Source organism: Trichosurus vulpecula, chromosome 5 (assembly GCF_011100635.1).
Source record: "Trichosurus vulpecula isolate mTriVul1 chromosome 5, mTriVul1.pri, whole genome shotgun sequence".
Classification (NCBI taxonomy): Eukaryota; Metazoa; Chordata; class Mammalia; order Diprotodontia; family Phalangeridae; genus Trichosurus; species Trichosurus vulpecula.
In genome coordinates this window covers 193,424,911-193,446,003 of record NC_050577.1, presented here as the reverse complement: position 1 = coordinate 193,446,003, position 21,093 = coordinate 193,424,911, and the positions used below count along the sequence as shown (strand labels likewise).

The following is a 21,093-nucleotide window of genomic DNA, read 5'->3' as shown; positions in this document are numbered from 1 at the left end:
ATGGAAGAGGGGAAGGATTTCTCTGACTTTTTGTGTGGAAGTCATCGGAGATCTGGGAACCCCCCGAAGTTTCATCCAGGATTCTTGAATCCCTGGCTGGGCTAGGGTTAAATGTCTTTTAAATTTTTTTACTTTTTACCTCCCCCGCTTCACCCCGCCTCCTCCTCGGGCTCTTCCTGTCCTAGCAGTGGTTGCGACACCCTGCTTGCTCCCTCCCTTTTCTCCCCTAGCTTTCTCGTCTCCCACTGCCTGCTCAGGGTCCGACCCTGGCTCAAGCCGGGGCTCAGGTTCTGGTGTCAGCTGCGGCTCCTGTTCCGTCTTCAGGTTGTCGGCCACTTGCGCTTAGATCTCCATCCCCAAGAGCCTGGCTCAGGTCTCTGTTCTCGGAATCTCGAGCTCCGCTCAGGACTGGCTGACTGGCTCGCTGGCTGCTCCCGCAGCGGCCGCTCTGAGCCCTAATGGGGGAGTGAAAAGCTACAGCCAGGCCGGACATGGGCCACCCCACCCTGCCTGGCTTGGTGCCACTGGTGAGAGATGGACAGGGAACGGGCAACGGTCGGGGGGTGGACTGGGGGATGGCTTCCATACAGCATTCCCAGGGGATCAAACCCCTCATCTTCCCACTTTCCCTGCCCAACCTCTCCCTATCAATGAAAAGTACCCCAAGTATAGGTCCTCCGGCAGGTAACCATATTTATCCCTTGGAGGCAGAGACTAAAGGTTTGGGAATTTAGGGAGAGGGAGACTGGCCATATGGGGAAGGGACAGAGTCTTCGAGGAAAGACAGGTCCTAAGACACCGAAGGAATTTATAATTCTAGGTATCAGGAGAGGGAAGGGGACAGGTTTTCATTAGGGGCTGAGGGAGTCTGCCTGCTGAGAAAGAGAAAGGTATAGTGGTGGTGGGAGGGCCAGCTCTGAGGAGTTGGAGTATTTTGAACTTTGTTCTGCCTGGCAAGAACCCTGGTGAGAGTGGATGAAGAGAGATCTGTGGAGAAAGGAAAAGACAATGTTAGGGATGAAGGTATGGTAAGGGGTTGCTCAGCATAGGGGGCAAGGGGAACAGAGCCCTGGGGTAGGGCCTGAAGGGTGGTGGACATTTTGGGGCGCTAACAGGGATGTTTTTTGAAAGAGGCAGGGAGCTGTATTGCCCGGCTGAGTAAAGTATTCCGGTGTCTTGTCCCAGGCTCGTTTTGTCCATTCTTTTACTTGGGGGTCACCCCCAACCTTCACAGGACTCTAAATCTTTACCCCAGCCTGGGAGGGTTCTTGAATCTTATGGTCATCTCCCTGAAATGACAAGATAGAGTGTACCACTCTACACCCCACCTCTTCAAACCCCCAAACTGCTACATCTCATCCTACAGCCCAGTTTGAGGAAGTTGGAAAGTTGTCTTCGTCATTAGAAATGCCCCTTTCTCTCCTCTCAGCCCTACTGGCTCTAGGCCTCTCTCCACATCTCCTGTCTCTTCTCTCACTACCTAGGCTTCTCTGAAGTCTTCATCACCGTCTTGGACTCATTCTAATTCCATGGGCTCTTGGCTGTCTCTGTGTCTCCCTATCTTCCTGAATTTTTTTGTCCTCTTTTCTGCTTTTCAGCTTCTCTCCATTTTCCCTTTCTTCTCTTTCTTGTCCTTCCTTAGCCTCTCAATCACTTCTCCTCCATTTTTCTCTTCAATTTCTTCAGCCTCTCTCCCAGTTTGTCTTCTCTCCCTCCTCCCCTGACTCCTGCCTCTTGTCTTTTGCCCATATACTTTGTTATTTTCACCATCACTTCTCTTTTCTTCTCTTCTCATTTAACCCTACATTCCCTTTCCTCTCTTCTCTCTTCGTCATTTGACTTCTCCATCATTCCTTCTCCTTTCTGAGCTTTCTTGGACTGAGCACTGGAATCAGGAGAGACTAGCCAAATTCAATGACTTGGTAGGTTGGGAACACAAAAGGTGGGTTAGGGTCCCGGTTCTGCTAGAACAAATCACCTGTGTTATTTAGGGCCAGTCACTTAACCTCTGAAAGTCTCAGTCTCTTCACCTGTAAAATGAGAGTTGGACTAGATAATATTTAAAGTCGCTTCCAGCTCTAAATTCCATGATCCTAAATGCATTCTAATATGGTATGTGGGGCAAAAGAGAGAAATCAGTAAGAAGGAGTTACGCATCAGAAACTTTGTGGAGCTGTTTAGAGTTGGGAGACACTAATTGGGAGAGAAGAGGAAGAGGTGAAGATAAGGAAAATGGTGTATAGAAAGAAGCAAACAAGCATTCATAAGGAGGGCAGTGAATAGATCACCTTTCCTATAGTGGAGTTAGAGAACTGGAGTGCAATTAAGAAATGGAAAGGGAGAGTTTGAGGAGGAAGTGAGGGCCTTAAATACAAATCTAGGCAAAGAAGATCGGAATTGATATGACAATAGGAAACCATTAAGTTCTTGGGCAGGGGAATGACCAGATTATATGATTAAAATGTTTGAGGAAGAGATGCAGGTTCAAATCACAAACAGTAGATATCTGGGAGATTTTTATTCATTTTTATTCATTTAGTCAATGTGTGATTGACTTCCTGACTGATTCCTAAGAATGAATGACTACAGCTGTATGTAGGATAAAGGGAGCCTAGAAGGAAGACAAGAGGTGGTGGCTAAAGTTTAGGCGTGAGTCAATGAGGACTTGGACTACAGTGGTGACAGGGGGAATGAAGAGAAGGGGGGTGAATCTGTGAGTGGAGAGGAAGAATGGCCAGGATTGATTCATTGATTGGATGCATAGAGGACAGAAAAGCAAAAATTGAACCACAGGAATCATGAAAATGATGGTTAGTGATGATGTCTAAGTAGGAAAAGAAAATGATGAGTTTGGTTTTTAAGGTTAAGGGGCAGATATTTGAGAAACATCCAAATGTAGGTGTCCTCAAAGCATCTAGGGGTACGAAACTAGGAAGATGACAAGAAGTTGGGGTTGAAGATATATAATCTCTTTTCTTTCTTTCTTTCTTTTTTTTTTTTTTGGAGTCAGTTGGGGCTAAGTGACTTGCCCAGAGTCACACAAATATTAGGTATATGAGACCAGACTTGAACTTAGGTCCTCCCAACTTCAGGATTGGTGTTCTAATCCACTTTACCACCTACCTGCTCCTCCCTTTGATTTATTAATAAGTATTGAATCCTACTATGTACAAGGCATTGTGCTTGGCACTGTGGTTGATATGGTTCTCAACATCAAGGCGACTACCAGAAGATGCTATGAAACATGCCAAATGAGCATTGTAGACATATTATAAAGGCCAAAGGAGCATTTAGGCCCAGAAAGGCTATGGGAGCTTAGGGGAGAGAAAGACAGATCATAGCAGATGAGGGTGGTCAGGGAAGGCTTCATGGAAGAAATGGGAATTAAGCTGAATTTGGAATATTGAAATCTGAGACTAGATGAGCTCCACTGAATTCCCTAAGGGTCCTGATAATAAGTGAAAGCTGTTGATTAATTGAGTTAAAAGCTTGAACACTTTTGGCAACTGACTTGGGGGATGAATGGGAGAAGGGGTTGAGGGAAGTAAGTACAATGAATCCAGGGAGAACTTGTTATAGGATGCCCAGAGTCAAGTTTGGGACTGAAGAAGTGAACTACTGCTTTTCATCTTCACTCTGACTTTTGATACCCACTCACCTTAGCACAGGAAATCACACTGAAAAACCCTCTGCAACCGGAAGCTGTGGAGGAGGCAGGGGTGGGGGTGGTTACTGGGCCACCCCCTCTGTCCTCCCACTCTCACTAGAGTCCCAGCTTCCTACACTTCCCCTGTTCCTTGGGCTGGGACCTAAGTCTTGAGTTCTTGAGTTCTACTCGGAAGAGCACATTTAGGCAACTAACCTTGGGCAACAAGCATTTATTAAATGCTTACTATATGCTAAGCTCTGGGGATACAAATGCAAGCAAAAAAGAAAGACAGTAGTTGCCCTAGAGGAACTTACATAATAATAGGGGAAAACAACACATAAAAGGAAGCTGAGGAGGTGGGGAGGGGGTGGGCAGAGAAGGTCCACTTAAGATGTTGGTAAAGTCGGGAGACTCAAGCACAGCTTGGAGGAGAAAGTGCTTGAGGTTGTCTAGTTGTAGAATCGGAGAACTGGAATCAGAAGACTATGTTGTTTAAGGTGTTGGGCTCAAATAATGCTCTGTTGCTTGTTTACCTGCGTGATCATTTTGTCATATGTAAGGCGAAGGGACCGGATTTTGATGGACTCTTCCAGCTCTCATTCTGGCTTTAGTATTTCTCTAAGGAGTAGGGATTTAGCTGAAGGGGGGATGGCTCTACTGGGAAGAAGATGTAAAGGGGGTCTCAGTGGGAAGATGTTAAGGGTGTTGTGAGAAATAATGAACTGAAGGGCACGGGGATGAGACGTGACCTGATAGAGAGGAAGTGGAGGTCAGGGGATATTTCCCTTTGGGATGGATTGGGAAAGGAGAGTTGCTGTTTCCTGGAATCTGGGCTAAACAGGATTGGAGACTGTTAACTGGATCTTTTTTTTTGGTGGATGGGGGAAGTGAGGAGGGGGACCTTGCATGTGAATGCAAAAGGAGGAGGCATACAATCTACGGCCATAGAGGAAGGGATGATGGTCCACCCCTGCTGCTGTCTCGTCCCTTTCTCTGTCTTTCTGTTGAGTCATGACCCTTTCATATCTAGGGAGGCTGCCTGTTCTTCCCTCCCTCTGGCCTGAGTCACTGGGGCGTAGATGCTGGGAAAAGATTTCCCTTTCCCGGAGTTGGATTAACTCCTTAGGTGCTGGAATAGAAAGAAATATGAATCACAAGAGTGCCTGTTTCTCATTCCAGGGAGAGTACTCAATAGCCCAAGGCAGAATTCTTCTGGAAATGACTTTCTCCTTAGGATAGAGTGGGAGTCCAAGCTTCTGGATTCTGGTTCTATTGTATAATCTTGGCACACCCACTTGCTTTCTCTGGGTCCCACTCTTCAGGGAAAGAACCCATGTTCAATAACTCACAATCCTGAGGGTTGGGAAAATTCTTCCCCATAACCAACCTAAACCTTTCTCATGTTGATTTAAGCCTTCAATCCTGTTCTCAGAGGAGGTGGTGAACAGCTTGATTCTGGGAAATGCTGTATTTGCAGGTGAACTAGGGATGTTGTGGCTGCTCTGTATTGTGCTTGTATTTGAGAATGGACTTCCTCAATAGCCCTGTGTTTGAGGCTTCTGGCTATATATAAGACTGAACTCAAGTTATCCACCAGCTTTAGAGCCAAGGTACCAACTACATGCACTATGTGTGTGCCTGGTGGGTACAGTAGTTACACTGGTGCCACTGCGGTATTATATGGGGCAGCTAGGTCGTGCAGTGGATAGAGTGCTGGGCCTGGAGGCAGGAAGAGTCATCTTCCTGAGTTTAAATCTGGCTTCAGACACTTCCTAGCCGTGTGACCCTGGGCTTGTCACTTAACCCTGTTTGCTTTGGTTTCCTCATCTGTAAAATGAGCTAGAGAAGAAAATGGCAAACCATTCCAGTATCTTTGCCAAGAAGACCCCAAAATAGGGTAATGGAGAGTGGGACATGACTGAAATGATTCAACAGCAACAACACTGCAGTATTAGAAGCAGTTCAGATGGCTTCTGCTTTGTCTTTAAGGCAATGAATCATGATACTTGACTTGTCCATGAGGTGGTGCCATACTCAAACCACCAACCAAGTGGTCTTGTGAGAGTCTCTGGTGCTCGTGCATGAGGGACACACTCATGCATGAGTCACACACTGCTTACACCACTGAGTGACACACTTTTATTTAGCTGGGTAAATGAAAACTCATGCTAGCTGGGTTCTGAAGTTAGTGAATGGAAATGGCATCAGATATTTCTTGGGACTGTTTAAAAAAATTTAGGAAGTCTATTGCTCCAAACCCACTGCCCATTTCAGCTTTCTTCTCCCTGCGAAATAGCCCCCTTCATTTGTGGAGCACAGGCAGACAACATATTGAAGCCACGAAGTTTACTAGAGATAGTAAAAATGAAAGAAAAACTCAAGTGTTCCCATAGGGAGTCCTCAGGCAACTGTCACTTGCAACTCCAGGCTATCCTTGCTGCTCTTGGGTGCAGTGTAGGGTTTCTGAACCTCACTCACCCACAGATCATGGAAAAGAAATAAGAGGAGGGTGGAGGAGGTATGTATGTGTCTGTTCACCTCAGAATATAAGCATGGAAGGCAAGGGCAGTCAGGAAGAGAAATAAGTCCTCAACCCGTCACTACATGGATCTTTATAATAGCTGACATTTTCCTGCTTCTGCGGTCTTCCTCTAATTCTGGTTGCTACTTCTGTATCTGGTCTGCTAACAGCACTGGTACATGGCCACTTGCCACAGTCTAGTCTCAGATTTTCTGCTGTGGGTCCTAGTCACCACAGATAGATATGTGGCCATGGCAAACAGCAACCCAGAGAGCTGATTTTTTTTTTTAGGTTTTTTAAAAAAATTATTTAATAAATTAAGTTTTCAGCATGGATTTTCACAAGAGTTTGAATTACGAATTTTCTCCCCATTTCTACCCTTCCACCCACTCCAAGATGGCCTATATTCTGGTTGCCCCGTTCCCCAGTCAGTCCTCCCTTCTGTCACCCCACTCCCCTCCCATCCCCTTTTCCCTTACTTTCTTGTAGGGCAAGATAAATTTCTATGCCCCACTGCTGATGTATCTTATTTCCTAGTTGCATCAAAAACATTTTTTTTTGAACATCTGTTTTTAAAACTTTGAGTTCCAAATTCTCTCCCCTCTTCCCTCCCCACCCACCCTCCCTAAGAAGGCAAGCAATTCAGCGCAGGCCACATGCGTATCATTATGTAAAACCCTTCCACAATACTCATGTTGTGAAAGACTAACTATATTTTGCTCCTTCCTAACCTATCGCCCTTTATTGAATTTTCTGCCTTAACCCTGTCCCTTTTCAAAAATGTTTGTTTCCGATTACTTCCTCCCCCTATCTGCCCTCCCTTCTATCATACCCCCCTTTTTTTTTATCTTCTTCCTCCTTCTTTCCTGTGGCGTAAGAAACCCAATTGAGTGTGTATGTTATTCCCTCCTCAGGTCAAATCTGATGAGAGCAAGATTCACTCATTCCCCCCCACCTGCTCCCTCTTCCCTTCCTACAAAACTGCTTTTTCTTGCCACTTTTATGTGAGATAATTTACCCCATTCTATCTCTCCCTTTCTCCCTCTATCAATATATTCCTCTTTCATCCCTTAATTTGATTTTTTTTACATATCATCCTTTCATATTCAACTCACCCTGTGCCCTCTGTCTATATATCCATCTATATCTATATCTATAGCTATACACACACACACACACACACACACACGTACACACACACATATATATGCATATATATGTATATTCAGCTACCCTAATACTGAAGTCTCATGAATCATACACATCATTTTTCCATGTAGGAATGTAAACAAAACAGTTCAACTTTAGTAAGTCCCTTGTGATTTCTCTTTCTTGTTTACCTTCTCATGCCTCTCTTGATTCTTGTGTTTGAAAGTCAAATTTTCTATTCAACTCTGGTCTTTTCACTGAGAAAGCTGGAGAGTCCTCTATTTTATTGAAAGTCCATATTTTGCCTTGGAGCATGATACTCAGTTTTGCTGGGTAGGTGATTTTCGGTTTTAATCCTAGCTCCATTGACCTCTAGAATATTGTATTCCAAGCCCTTCGATCCCTTAATGTAGAAGCTGCTAGATCTTGTATTATCCTGATTATGTTTCCACAATACTCAAATTGTTTCTTTCTGGCTGCTTGCAGTATTTTCTCCTTGATCTGGGAGCTCTGGAATTTTCTGACAATCTTCCTAGGAGTTTTCTTTTTGGGATCTTTTTGAGGAGGTGATTGGTGGATTCTTTCAATTTCTATTTTACCCTCTGGCTCTAGAATATCAGGGCAGTTCTCCTTGATAATTTCTTGAAAGATGATATCTAGGCTCTTTTTTTGATCATGGCTTTCAGGTAGTCCAATAATTTTTAAATTATCTCTCCTGGATCTATTCTCCAGGTCAGTGGTTTTTCCAATGAGATATTTCACATTGTCTTCCACTTTTTCATTCCTTTGGTTCTGTTTTATAATATCTTGATTTCTCATAAAGTCATTAGCTTCCACTTGCTCCAATCTAATTTTTAAGGTAGTATTTTCTTCAGTGGTCTTTTGGACCTCCTTTTCCATTCAGCTAATTCTGCCTTTCAAGGCATTCTTCTCCTCATTGGCTTTTTGGAGCCCTTTTGCCATTTGAGTTAGTCTATTTTTTAAGGTGTTGTTTTCTTCAGTATTTTTTTTGGGTCTCCTTTAGCAAGTCATTGACTTGTTTTTCATGGTTTTCTTGCATCCTTCTCATTTCTCTTCCCAGTTTTTCCTCTACTTCTCTAACTTGCTTTTCCAAATCCTTTTTGAGCTCTTCCATGGCCTGAGACCAGTTCGTGTTTTTCTTGGAGGCTTTTGATGTAGGCTCTTTGACTTTGCTGACTTCTTCTGGCTGTATGTTTTGGTCTTCTTTGTCACCAAAGAAAGATTCCAAAGTCTGAGACTGAATCTGAGTGTGTTTTCGCTGCCTGGCCATGTTCCCAGCCAACTACTTGACCCTTGAGTTTTTTGTTGGGGTATGACTGCTTGTAGAGTAGAGAGTACATTGTTCCAAGCTTGAGGGGATGTGCTGTTGTTTTCAGAGCTATTTCTATACAGCCAGCTCTGCCACAACAGCCCTCCTCCTCCCCCAAGAACCACCAACCTAGACTGGACTCAGATCTTAAGCAGGCTCTGCACCCCTGCTCTGAGCCACCACTTAATTCCTCCCACCAGGTGGGCCTGGGGCCAGAAGCAACTGCAGCTGTAGTTCTGTAGCTGCACCTCCTCTGCTGCCTCCCAGGGCAGTGGCCAAACCCCGAACTCCTTCACTCTGTCCCAGCAGCTTTTCTCACTAACCTTCTCTGTTGTCTTTGGTGTTGGTGGGTTGAGAAGTCTGGTAACTGCCACAGCTCACTGATTCAGGGTGCTAGGGCCTGTTCCGCCTGGCTCCTGGTCTGGTTGGTCCTGCCACTGCCCAGTCTGGGCTCCACTCCCCTCTGCTCCCAGCTCTGTGTGCGATAGACCTTGCCCAGCGACCATAGAAGCTGTCCTGGGCTGGAGCCCTGCTTTCCTCTGCTATTTTGTGGGTTCTGCAGTTCTAGAATTTGTTCAGAGTCATTTTTTATAGGTTTTTGGAGGAATGTGGGGGCGGGGAGCTCATGCAAGTCCCTGCTTTCCAGCCGCCATCTTGGCTCTGCCACCCCCAGATCCACATAGCTGACTCTTAAAGTCCACTGGTCTTAGCTGTATCACATGCGGGGACCTTTAGTGTGACTGTAGTCTTAATATTTATAAAGTGCTTAACAGAGTGCCTGGCACATAATAGGTGTTTAACAAATGCTCATTCCTTTCCCATCTCCCTTGATTTGCAGAAGAGAAGTCTCTCGAGGGCAAAGGAAAGGAAGGGGAAAAAACCCAGTTCTGGACACGTATGTCTAGATCTTCCTTTCCTCCTATCATATGATTTCCTTCTGAGACAGACTCTCCTCCATACCCTCCCCGGGGACTTCTTACCTACTCTAAATGCTCCCTCCCTTGAAACTCAGGGGGGATTGAATAGTGTTCATCAGCATTGTCCCACTAGTCCGCAACTCATTATCCCCTGGGGGTCTCAGTAAATGGTAGTTTGGAACTGCTAAAGCCCCAATACAGGTCAAGGTTACATTTATCCAAAAGAGTTGATTTTTTAACTTAGCTGTTATTCTGCTGAGGCTAAAGGTTTAGATCAGTAGCCAGGAAGCCCTTTCTTCCTCCTGGCTATGTTTTCTCTGATATGATTATAATAGGGGTACATCACTTTCCTGTAGTGGAGTTCTCCATCATGGCTTTCAATAATGGCCCATGGAAGGGAGCTGCTGTTTATTAGGAGAAGCTCCAGCACAAATTTTGAGAGTTCAGGTTACAGAGATGGTGAGGGATTGGAACCCAGGAGAACCACTCCACGAAGAGGGAAATGGCAACCCCCCTGGAGTTGTATTTGCTGTGGCTCTGGCTCTGGTCTGCCACTTCCTTTGCAGTTGATAGAGTTGATCTCTTCAGTTCCCAACCTCCCCCTGTCTCTGGAACCTGAACCCACCAAGTGAGGGTCACTGGCATCTTCTGCTTTGTAGACTGTTCCAATTTGGCTTCCTGCTCATGGCAGCCCTGGAATACACCAACCCTTTTCTTTGCATGTGACTCTTTTCTCTTCTTCTGATATAATCACTGAGTCCAGGAAAAGTCCTAAGAGATTCCAACTCCTGGAGCTCTCTCTAATGAGTTCCCTTGCCTTGGAGATTATGGGCATTTGAAGCTACATTTGGGGAGCTCCTTTATGGGCACTTGACATACTCCTACAGTGATGAGTACCATTAGCTTGTAGTCCTGACCTTCCCAGAAGTTAAATTACTTTGAGGACTTATTTTTTTACTTAAAGAGGGATGGGAGGTTGTACTCTCTGGTTTCTCAGGAAGAATGGAGAGAGCAAGGGGCTCATCTGTGGTCGTACAGCCAAGTGGGAGATGGAGCTAAGATCTGGGAATTCAAGGGATCTCTTTTAGCATTATGGTAGCGAAACAGGGGTAAATGCCTTGGATACACTGCTCAGAAAGGGGTTAGGAAGTATTTCTCCCAATCTGGAGAGTGCAGCCCACTGTGGCAAAGCATAAAATCATGGCTTTGGAACTTGATTGTCTCTTGAAGTCATTCAGTCAAACTTCATTCAGAGGATCTGACCCAAGGAAAGACCTGTTCATGACCTCTTCCTCTCTGACAGCTACTTCTGACCCACATTCCTTTCCCTGTTCTTTCCTTTACCAAATCTGTATTTACTACCACCCAGCATCCACCCATGTACTTCTGCCCTTATACTTTTCACCCTGATCCTGGGGGTGGGGGGTTGGAGAGATATGTATATTAGTGTTATCATTCTTGGCATTTGCCTTGGAACATTAAAAAAACTACTAACCCTCCCCCCACCCCGAAAAAAACCAAAACTACAAAACCTGATTGTCTTCCTGTCCCAAATAACTCTTCTTTTCAGGGAAAGGAAAGGAAAATAAGTTAGGACAACTGAACTCAATTTGAGGAGGAGAGAAATGGAATGTAGGCAAAACGTAAACTGTAGTTGTCTTTGAGCCACTGGTGGAGATAGTGGAGAGACAAGATAACCCCTGGTGAAGTAGTTAGAGATGGAAGGCTTCATGGAGGAGGGAAATCAAGCTAGACTTTAAAAGATGGGGGAGATTAGGATAGGATCAAGAGCTCTCCAGTTTCTGGGTCTTCACTGTCTTTCCTCTTATGGATTATTTTTTTCTGTCTGATTTTTCTCCAGGTGGCCCTGGCCCTGATGGTGGGGCTGTACCTTCCTGTTGCTCTTGGGATGTCTACCCACAAGAGGCATCAAGAAAAGATAGACATCGAGTGTCCCCAGGGGAAATATAGGCATCGCACAAACGAATCTATCTGTTGTCTCAAATGTCACAAAGGTATAAAGTGGTGATAGTAGTGGGTTACTTCACAGATCTGACCCCCACTTTTTTTGGTAAAAATAAATTTTTATTAGTATCTTTTGCCTATGTCACATTTCCTTAAAAATTTTTTTCACCACCTATGTTTTGTTTCCTCTTCCAGTCATTCTTTTTATAATAGAGTAAAAAAAATTCAGCAAAATTAACCAATGTATTAAAAAAAAGTCTGATGTTATGTGCAGCATTCCCTACCCCATAGTCCCCCACTTCTGCAAAGAAGTGAGGAGAAGTGCCTTCTGTTAATCCCTTTCTTAGGGACCAAATTTGGCCATTAGCTGGGTGCTTTTCCTAAAGGCTTCATGCACTTCCATACTCGGGGTGTCACTAACATACTGATTTCTCTGGGCTTCGTTTCTCTGGCTTCTCTCCAAAACAGATCCCCACATGCCCTGGCCTTGTCCCTGTTGGGATGGAGATCCTCTCTGATTCTCAGTTTACTCTCATTCCCCATTGACCCACCTAGTCTAACTCTCTACCTTACTGTAGGGACTTACTTGGAGGCTGACTGTGGCGGCCCAGACCTTGCACCTAACTGTAAGACGTGCGAGGATGGCACCTACACAGAGATAGAGAACTTCTCACCAAGGTGCCTCCGCTGTTCTATCTGCAGAGGAGGTGAGTCCTTGGGAGGCAGATGGAGCCCATTAACAGGGACGTTCCATAAATGGTGTTCTCAGTTAAGGCTGGTTAGAGAGTGGATAGCAGTGGGGTGAGTACATGCATGTTTGTGTAACTGTGTAGGCCTTATCCATATATACACTACTTGGAGGATGTGGAATGGGAAGAAAACAAATAATAGAGGATAGAGTTGATCTACAAAAAGGTCTTTCATCTCTTCCTAACAGAGATGGGCCAGGTAGTGAAGAAACTCTGCACAGTCTCAAGCAACACAGTATGTGGATGTGGGAAGAACCAATATCAACTAAGGAAAGGGACAGAAGAAGATGGAGTCTTTAAATGCGTCAACTGCAACCCGTGCCTCAATGGCACGATACAGATTCCATGTGAGCACACTGTTCCCAAATCCTCACAATTTCCTCTGACCATAAGTTCCTGCCATTCCTTTTTGGAATAAATATTTTCATTTCCCTGCTAACATCTCCGTTTTCCCCTTACAGTTGAATGAACATTCCTTTTCCCCCTACTTCCTAAAGCAGTCTCTAGAGATCATTTCCCAAAGGCCTTCTCCACTGTCCAGATAGCACATCTCCTCCCCTGGTTAATGTCAGGTCCTTTTTCCTGTCTTGAGAGTTCATCTTAATGCATTACATTTATCTACAGGTCAGGAGAAACAGGATGCTCTGTGTAAATGTAATCCAGATTTCTTTTGGCATGGTCACAAATGCATCTCGTGTAGTGAGTGAGTATTTCTTATCAGTCCTGGGAGGGGTGAGAGGTGGGTGTGGAGGGTGGGAAGGAAGAGAATGGTTACAGAAGCTCCTGGGATGATGAAGGAAATGCTGGTGAGGGATGGGAGGGTTACCATATACTCCACTGGCTCTTTGCTTCATTCTAGAGACCAGATAGCTCCCTTACCCACTTTTTACCCTCACATTGAGGTCCCATGTATCAAGAAGTCTTTGAGAAGGAGCAATTTCTCACCATTTGCCAAGTGAGAGAAGCAGAAATACACTGTCTGAACTCTAAAGCTACATTTTTTGTTTGTTTGTTTGTTTGTTTTTATCACTGAGGCCCATCTTTTCCACTTTTGACTATATCACAGTCAGAATCCTATACCAGGTCTCATGTACTAGGACTATGTTTTTTGTTCAGTCATTTTTAGTTGTGTCTGATTCTTTATTACCTAATTTGGGGTTTTCTTGGCAAAGATACTGGAGTGGTTAGCCATTTCCTTCTCCAGCTCATTTTACAGATGAGGAAACTGAGGCAAACAGGGTTAAGTGACTTGCCCAGGGTCACACAGCTAGTAAGTTTCTGAGGCTGGATTTGACCTCAGGAAGATGAGTTTTACTGATGTCAGGCCTGACACTCTATCCTCTGTGCCACCTAACTTCCCAGGACTACGTTTCCAATTATCAAGTATGTGACAGGACTATATATCTTACTGAATACCACCTCCCAACCCCCCAGTCTCACCAGCTTTCACTTAGTCCTTGAACCTGGAATACAATTTGGAAATAAGGCATTTAATAATGATAACTTAAGGCAGTGAATCAGGTCTGGCCTACCTATGCTAGTTCCCAATTTATTGTGGCTGTGATAGTTCCATCAGTTTTGTGGTTTAGGAACCTCTCTGTAAGTTGAACTTGATTTATTCTTCTAGACAATGTCCTTCTGGCTGTTGCTATCAGGTGAGCACCTTGCCTCTCCCCATCCCCCAATATTTTTTTCAGGCATAGCTTTAGGACTAGAAGACAAAGAACCCAACCTATCTATATTTAGATAAAAATAAAAATGTTTCTTTATGACCAAAAAAAGGTCAATTCAACTACTGAAGATAAAGTAGAATTAAAAGAAAAAACTAAGTGCAAAAAAGTAATCTTTTAATTTGATTGTGACAAAACTCTTTCTAGTTCAGTCTATTATCCACTGTTTTAAATAAAGTTGTTTAGTTGTTTTTATCCCTTCCACAATGCAGTGTTAGGGGCTCAGTGCCCTGCCTCCACCCATGTGGAAAATCCATCCTCCCTTCATGCCAGAGAAGTCTGAATTTTTTTTCTTTTATGGGGCATTTACAGTACCTTATTGTAAAGTTTGGGTTAAGTATTTGGCCATAGGCTCTATGCCATCTACTGGCCTTCTAGTGTTCTCTGCAGCTTCCACAAAACTCTCCACCCCCAATTCCTATTTAATTTCTTATGCCGAATCGTGATGTATCAAAACTGTCAAGATGTGGAAGAGATAACTGTAATGTGTTAGTGTTTAAAGATTGTATGAACAAAACTTGGCAACAGACTCAATTGCTAAGAGCTGTCTACCATTTGGGTCCTACTTGTCTCTCTAGCCCTTTCTCCTTCCTGCACTCCCTATGATCTGGCCACACTGGGCTACTTGCTGTTCTCTAAACTCAACATTCCATCTCCTGCCTATGTCCTTGTCTCCCCTGGCTGGAATGCATTCCCTCTTCACTTCTGACTTTCTCAGGTTCATCTGGGGCCTCTGCTTTGGTGCCACCTCCTTATGAAGCCTTTCCTGATTCCCCTTGAGATATTAACATTCTCCCTCTTCAACTAGTCTTAAAACTCTTGGTCTGATCTCTTCTTTGCCCCCTTCCCTCTTTACTCTGTATTACACTTATCTGTGTTCATATTACTTCTCCACTATAGAAGGGAAGCTCATGGAAAGCAAGGATTCTTTTTGTCTTTGTGCCATGTGTACAGTGGGTGCTTAAAAAAAATTTGTTAAATTCCAGCAAGTGTCCTCACAGGAGTATCCAAAGCAGTCTCTTATATAGAAAGCAATCTTTACTGCCCGTTTGCTAATTATATTAATTATATTATTATTTTATTAATTATATAATTAGCCATCTTTGGCTAGTGTTTGGTGAAGGTAAATATTTATGTCGTATAAATTTATTCACTCAGAATGATTCGTTTAAATTTCCTTCTTTATGTGATCTCTCTCAGATCCAATTTTGGGGCATCTTCACTTGGTGTTTAGAAAAATCCTTCCTGGGGAACACTTCTACACAGAAATTCTGGTACCCTGGGCCCCTGTATGTGTTTCTCCTACAGGTCCAACAGGTCTTGTCTCTTCTGGTCTCTAAGCCTCTGCAGGAAAATTTCAGACTGGAATCCCTAGGGGAAAGAGCATTGGACTTGGATTCAGAAGGCCTATGTTTTAGTACTGGCTCCAGTACTCACTAGCTGTGTGACCTGGGGCTAGTTACATAACCTCTCTGAATTTGGGTAAAATGAAGATAATAATGCATTATTATATATTATACAATAATACATGTGCATCTGCCAAAGGATTGTTGTGAAGGCAACACTTGGTAAATCTTAAAGCACCATATAAATGTAAGGAGTATCTCCATAGCCTCCTCATCAAACTGTTCCACTCCTCTTTTATAATCTTTTTCAATTCTCACTTCCTCTAGTAAGTTTTTCTAAACTAGCTGGACTCAGTTCTGGCCACACTAAAACATTCCAAAAGCACTCACAGTCTGTACATATAAAAAGAGCTTTATATAGAGGGGTGTGATGTAAATGTTTAACAACAGCTTACCAGGACACACTTTTAAATTTAATTAGCATCATTATTTCTTCATTACTCTCTTAAATCTAAACAGTTAACAAAATAATAAATCCATCTCTGACTTGTAGTGTTTTCGGATTTCTGAGGAGTAAATACTCACACTGAAATATAGCTTTATACTAATTGCCTGCACATTCCTAATTATATTCATGTTTCTGTTGTGTTTTTCATAAATGTACATTTGCTTTATTTTCTCCCTTAGGTCATATGTTAAAGAAAGTCTAGAATATGGAAGGGAGCTTAGAAGTCACCTAGTCCCGTGGTTTCAAACTCAAATAGAAACCAGAGCCACTAAACTGTACATAAGGATCCTTGTGAGCTGCGTATTGACTTAGAAAACCATATATTAATATAATCTATGTTCTATGATATGTAATATACATGTGTATGTGTATATATGTATAGATGTATATGTACATATGTGTATACACACACACATATGGACAGCTAAGTGGCACAGTGAATAAAGCACCAGGCTAGGAGTTGGGAAGACCTGCTTCACATACTTACTAGCCGTATGACTCTGGGCAAGTCACTTAACCCTGTTTGCCTCAGTTTCCTCATCTGTAAAATGAGCTGGAGAAGGAAATGGCAAACAAGTCCATTCTCTTTGCCAAGAAAACCCCAAATGGGGTCATGAAGAGTTGGATACAACTGAAAAATGACTGAACAATTATATTTCTTAATTTATTTTGTTAAATATTTTCCAATTACATTTTAATCTGGTTTGGGCTGCACTTGGGAATGTTGTAGGCTGCTGACGATGTATTCGATACCTCCAATCTAGTCCAGTTCCCTGATTTTACAGAGAAGGAAATAGGTCCCAGGGAGATTTAAAGTCTTACCCATCCCTTTCATATCTAAAATTCTTTGATTTTGTTTTATTTCTCTATATTTTCCAGTAGTGCGTAATGCAGGCCAAATGCCATTATGGTGAATAAAATTACAATGAAAATTTCTGTATAACAAGATTTCCAAGACCCCATCAAAGGCCTGTTTAAAATAAGTGTATATGTATATACATACATATATATCTATATATATATATATATATATTATATATATTGAAATGTATTTGAAGCAAAATAACCAGCATCATTTCAAAAGCCTGTTTAAAACTTACTTATTGAAACAACATTCAATTCCACCAAATTCTAACATGTTATATGAACAACATTTTGGAATGTGTTCTAAAGAGATGACCTTACATATGACTCTAATAACAGTTTGTGTTTTTATATTGCTTTAATGTTTTTTACATTTTTATATTACTTTAAGCTTTGCAATGTGATTTACATAATTATCTCATTTGGTCTTCACAAACAGCCCTGTAAGGTATTTATTACAGAGGAGGAAACCAAGGTCAAAGGACTGAAGTGATTTCTATTAAGGAGGTAGAATTTAAATCTAGGCCTTGGTACCTCCACGTCTACTACTCTTTCTATCAAACCATGTTGCCCTTTGTAAGGCTTTACATACTCCTGGCTTCCATCAGTGATGCTGACTGACCTTGGCCAGAAGTATTTATCCATTTCTTTCTCCTCTTTCAGATGTTCAGAGGAAACCTGCAAAGGTTCGTGCCCCTTAAGGTCCATTCAAGAGCAATCAGGTGAGACTTAATTAACTAGGGTATAGGATGATCACTTACTCCATTTCCTCCAGCCTTGCTCCCCTCTATCCATAACTTCCCTGCTTTCCTTCCACTCCTTCCCTGCTTCCTTTTTTTCTATTTACATATTAAAACTTTCTTTGTTCCTAGGTTCAGTGCTGATGCCCTTGGTGATCTTTTTGGGGTTTTGTTGCCTCTCTCTCGTCTTCATTGTCTTCTTCTGTCACTACCCACGATGGAGGTCCAAACTGTATGTAATTGGTGAGTAGAGCCTTGGGGTGCTATTTGGTAAGGCTAAGAAATAAGAAATACTATGGGGTGGGCTGTTGGGTAACTGGTTATAACTTCACATGTATGTAGCTTTAAGGTTTACATAACTTTTCGCCCAACATCTGTGCAGTAGGTAATAGGAACAGTATTATTTCCATTTTACAGCAGAAGAAACCCAGGCTGAGGGGGGAAGTTGAGCAGCTTGCTGAGGGATACATAGCTGGGGTCACAGGGTCATGGATTTCAAGCTGGAGGAAGACTAGAGGTGATCTGGGCTAACCCCCGGAGGTCCCAGACGAGTGAAGTGTTAAGAAGGGTGCATCTGGGACGCAGATGACCTTCTGCTGAGTCAGGAGTTCCCTCAGCCTGTGAGAAAGGCCACAGCCTCTGGTGCGTGTCACCACTGGTCCCCATGGTAGTGAGGTTTTTTTTGGGCGGGGGGGAAGCGGATGGGTAGAGAAGGGAAAGGGAAGGCACGGATGGGGAAGTGAAAATTCTGATGTCTTTGTTTCTGCTTTTTCAGTCTGTGGGAGACAGTCTCCTCCTGTAAGAGAGGTAACGATGAAACTAGATGTGGAACCCTCCCTTTAGCTCCCCTCCCCTTCCCCTTGGCGGTGGTCTCTGCTCCCCTCATCCCCCCAACACTTCACTCCCTGAATATCTAGCCCACAGCCCAAGCCCCCTAAATCATTTCTACTTGTCCCCACTCCCCATGACTCCCCTAATCTCGCATCTCCCCTCCTTTATCAAAGCGCTGGGCTAAGCCCCTCTGCCCCACCCACAGCCCTAAGGCAGCGTGCTAGGGATGCCCAGCGGGGATAGAGACCAGGTCTGAGAGCTCTCTCCCTCTCCCCCGCCCTCAGGCAGAGGGGGCGTGGCTCCGGCCTGACCCCTCCCCTTTATTCTTTCAGGAAGAAAATGAGCGGCCCCTGGTCACGTCCCCTACCTCGAACTTCACCCCTGTCCGGTCCCAAACAATCCTTTCCACTCCCGTCCCCGCCTCCGCCCTCCCTCCCTTCCACTCAAGCAATTGCTCGACTGTGTACAATGTACAACCTATCGCGACGCCGGCATCGCCCCACCAGCGGGCAGAACCCATCATTCCCTGCCCCCAGATGCCATCAGACTGCGTCACGCCAGACGTCACCGCCCTACATCTTGACAGTGAGTGCTCCGCCCACCCAGCTTGACCCCTGAGGCACCTCGCCCCTCCCCCCAGGATAGGAAAGGAGTGCGCTTGTGCAGTCTTGTTTGGAGAAGGGACGGGTTGTTGGGGCAATCAGGAAGGCAAATAGGGTGAGAGTGGTAGGATAATAGGATTTATAAACGGAAAGCAGCTTGGAATTGGTACGGCAGCTCTCACCGCCAAGCGTTGTAGTGGGAGTTAGGAAGACCCAAGCGCAGATTCTGTCTCAGTCACTTCCCAGACGTGGGATCCTGGATAAGTGACTACCACTCTGCCCGTTTCCTCATCTGCAAAATAAAGATAGCTTGTATCCCCATTTATTATTCTTGTTCATAATTGCTATTATCTAATAGAAAATTTTGTAGCTATATTTGCTATATTAGTAGCACCCACCTTACTGTTTTAAGGATAAAATGAAATAACGTTGCTAAAGATCTTTGTAAACCTTAAAAGTGCTATGTAAATATTGACTATTATTCTTATAGATGAAAAAAACTGAGGTTCAGAGGGGTTATGATTTGTCCAAAGTCACAAAAGGTGAGGGCTAGGTCACAGAGGTGAGGTCCAAGTCCAATCCAATCCAATAAATATTTATAAAGCATCTGCTATGTGCCAGGTACTGTGCTAAGTGCTGGGGATGCAATTAGGAAAAAAAGACAGCCCTTGCCCTCAAGAAGGTTACAGTGTAACTGGCGTTGGGGTGGGAGTGTACTGGGGAGACAACATAGGCAAGAATCAAGCCTTGATTAGGCGCTTACTCTTTGCAAAGCATTGGATTAAACTCTGGAGATATAAAAAAGCACGAGAGGCCACATTCGAATGGGGAGGAAAATGCCTATGGGAAAGGTTGAGCCGCAAGCCAGTCTTTCATCTGCCCTGTGCTGCTGAAGCTGGTTGGCATCCCTTCATATTTTTCCCTCCCTCCGTCCCACAGAGCCAGCCAAGTTGTATGCAGTGGTAGACGGAGTGCCTCCCTCCCGCTGGAAGGAGTTCATTCGTCGTTTGGGACTGGATGAGCATCATATTGAATTCCTTGAGATGCAGAACCCCCGCTGCCTGCGAGAAGCCTACTACAGCATGCTGGCAGCATGGCAGAAGGCAGTACCCCGGCACCAGGCCACTCTGGAAGTGCTGGCCCAGGTGCTCACTGACATGGACTTAGATGGTTGCCTGGAGAACATCAAAGAGACCTTGAACGTGGGCAGCCCCTCCGGACCTCTGCCCTCTCTCCCTAGGTGAGGCTGTACCAAGCACAGCTTTCCCTTATTTTGGCCTCACCTCTCCTGGACCCTTCACGCATATGGGACCTCGTCCCCAACGCTTATTTCTCTTCCTAGGAAGGGTTTAGAGGAATCCCAGGGCAGGCTGGATGGATGGTTTTGAAAACACCCTGTGCCTATCCAAGTCAGAAGTCTTTGGGGGCCCCACTTCTGGAGTGCATTGTTTATTTGGTGCTATATGCTGTCAGTTGTATACCAGCCTAGTATACCCTGACTTTCTCAACTATTTATGCACTGTGTGAATGTGGAAGAGCAAAAGGAACACTGCTAAGTGGGGTGTAGTTTTACCAAACTCTGCAGTATCTGAGTAGGGTTGGGGATCTCTGGGATGTATCTGAGGATGTAGCTAAAACATGGTGGGCTTGTACCTGGAGCACTAATGGATGGAGTATAGGCAGCTGAAGGCCCAAGTAGACTTGGGCCCTCTGCCTTGGTCAGTTCTCCTTCATATGTGGTAAATGAACAATCTTTGTAACATTTTTTTTACACTAATGTAAACCCAGCATCATCCCTTCCTCCTCATACCACCTCACATGGTTTTCTCTTTTATCTCCACTTAGAGGAGTGGGAATCAAATGCTAGGTGTCATATGGGTTAGAAGGCTGAAGGCAGAGGCCAGAACTCTCTTTTTGTAAATATTGTACACTAAAACTTTTGAAATTAAAGCTCTGGCTCATTTAGTAAATGGATTACATTTCTTGTGTTGGCTTTGGCTGTGAGAGGCCAGTGACTCTATGAAGGGAGAGATCAGAGGGGGCAAGAGTTGGGTTATAGACCCAGATGATTGTAATTCAGACCAGCAGAATCAAGGATGGATGCTGAACTGGAAGACCCTGAGAAGGAGGAAGATTGGGAGCAATGCCAAGAAGGTATCGGTTTTTTAGTTTCTGTTGTGAAAGAATAAATA

General features: G+C 44.1%; 2 protein-coding genes and 1 long non-coding RNA gene across 3 annotated transcripts in view; 2 read left to right on the top strand and 1 right to left on the bottom strand.

Annotated features, from left to right (window-relative positions):
• Positions 1-459, top strand: part of SCNN1A (sodium channel epithelial 1 subunit alpha) — a 65,693-nt gene extending 65,234 nt beyond the window's left edge. The window contains exon 14 of the mRNA XM_036760673.1: positions 231-459. Within this exon, the coding sequence (XP_036616568.1) occupies positions 231-459 (229 nt within the window). The remainder of the gene's footprint in view (positions 1-230) is intronic.
• TNFRSF1A (TNF receptor superfamily member 1A) lies at positions 204-20,878 on the top strand. Its single transcript, XM_036761835.1, has 10 exons — positions 204-527; positions 11,428-11,581; positions 12,110-12,238; positions 12,469-12,627; positions 12,905-12,983; positions 17,392-17,450; positions 17,601-17,711; positions 18,244-18,275; positions 18,632-18,884; positions 19,841-20,878. Exons 1-10 carry the CDS (start codon positions 492-494, stop codon positions 20,143-20,145), a joined length of 1,317 nt encoding a protein of 438 aa, XP_036617730.1. The 5' UTR covers positions 204-491; the 3' UTR covers positions 20,146-20,878.
• Positions 17,770-18,839, bottom strand: LOC118852168. The gene is made up of 2 exons (XR_005010520.1): positions 18,767-18,839; positions 17,770-18,264 (listed from the first exon to the last, which is right to left on the bottom strand). It is a non-coding gene; the product is annotated as an uncharacterized LOC118852168 (long non-coding RNA).
• Positions 20,879-21,093: the final 215 nt, after the last annotated feature.

Coding starts and splice junctions, on each gene's coding strand:
- TNFRSF1A (XM_036761835.1), top strand. CDS start 492: ATGGGCCACCCCACCCTGCCTGGCTTGGTGCCACTG. Junction 528..11,427: donor TGCCTGGCTTGGTGCCACTG/GTGAGAGATGGA, acceptor ATTTTTCTCCAG/GTGGCCCTGGCCCTGATGGT. Junction 18,276..18,631: donor AGTCTCCTCCTGTAAGAGAG/GTAACGATGAAA, acceptor TTATTCTTTCAG/GAAGAAAATGAGCGGCCCCT.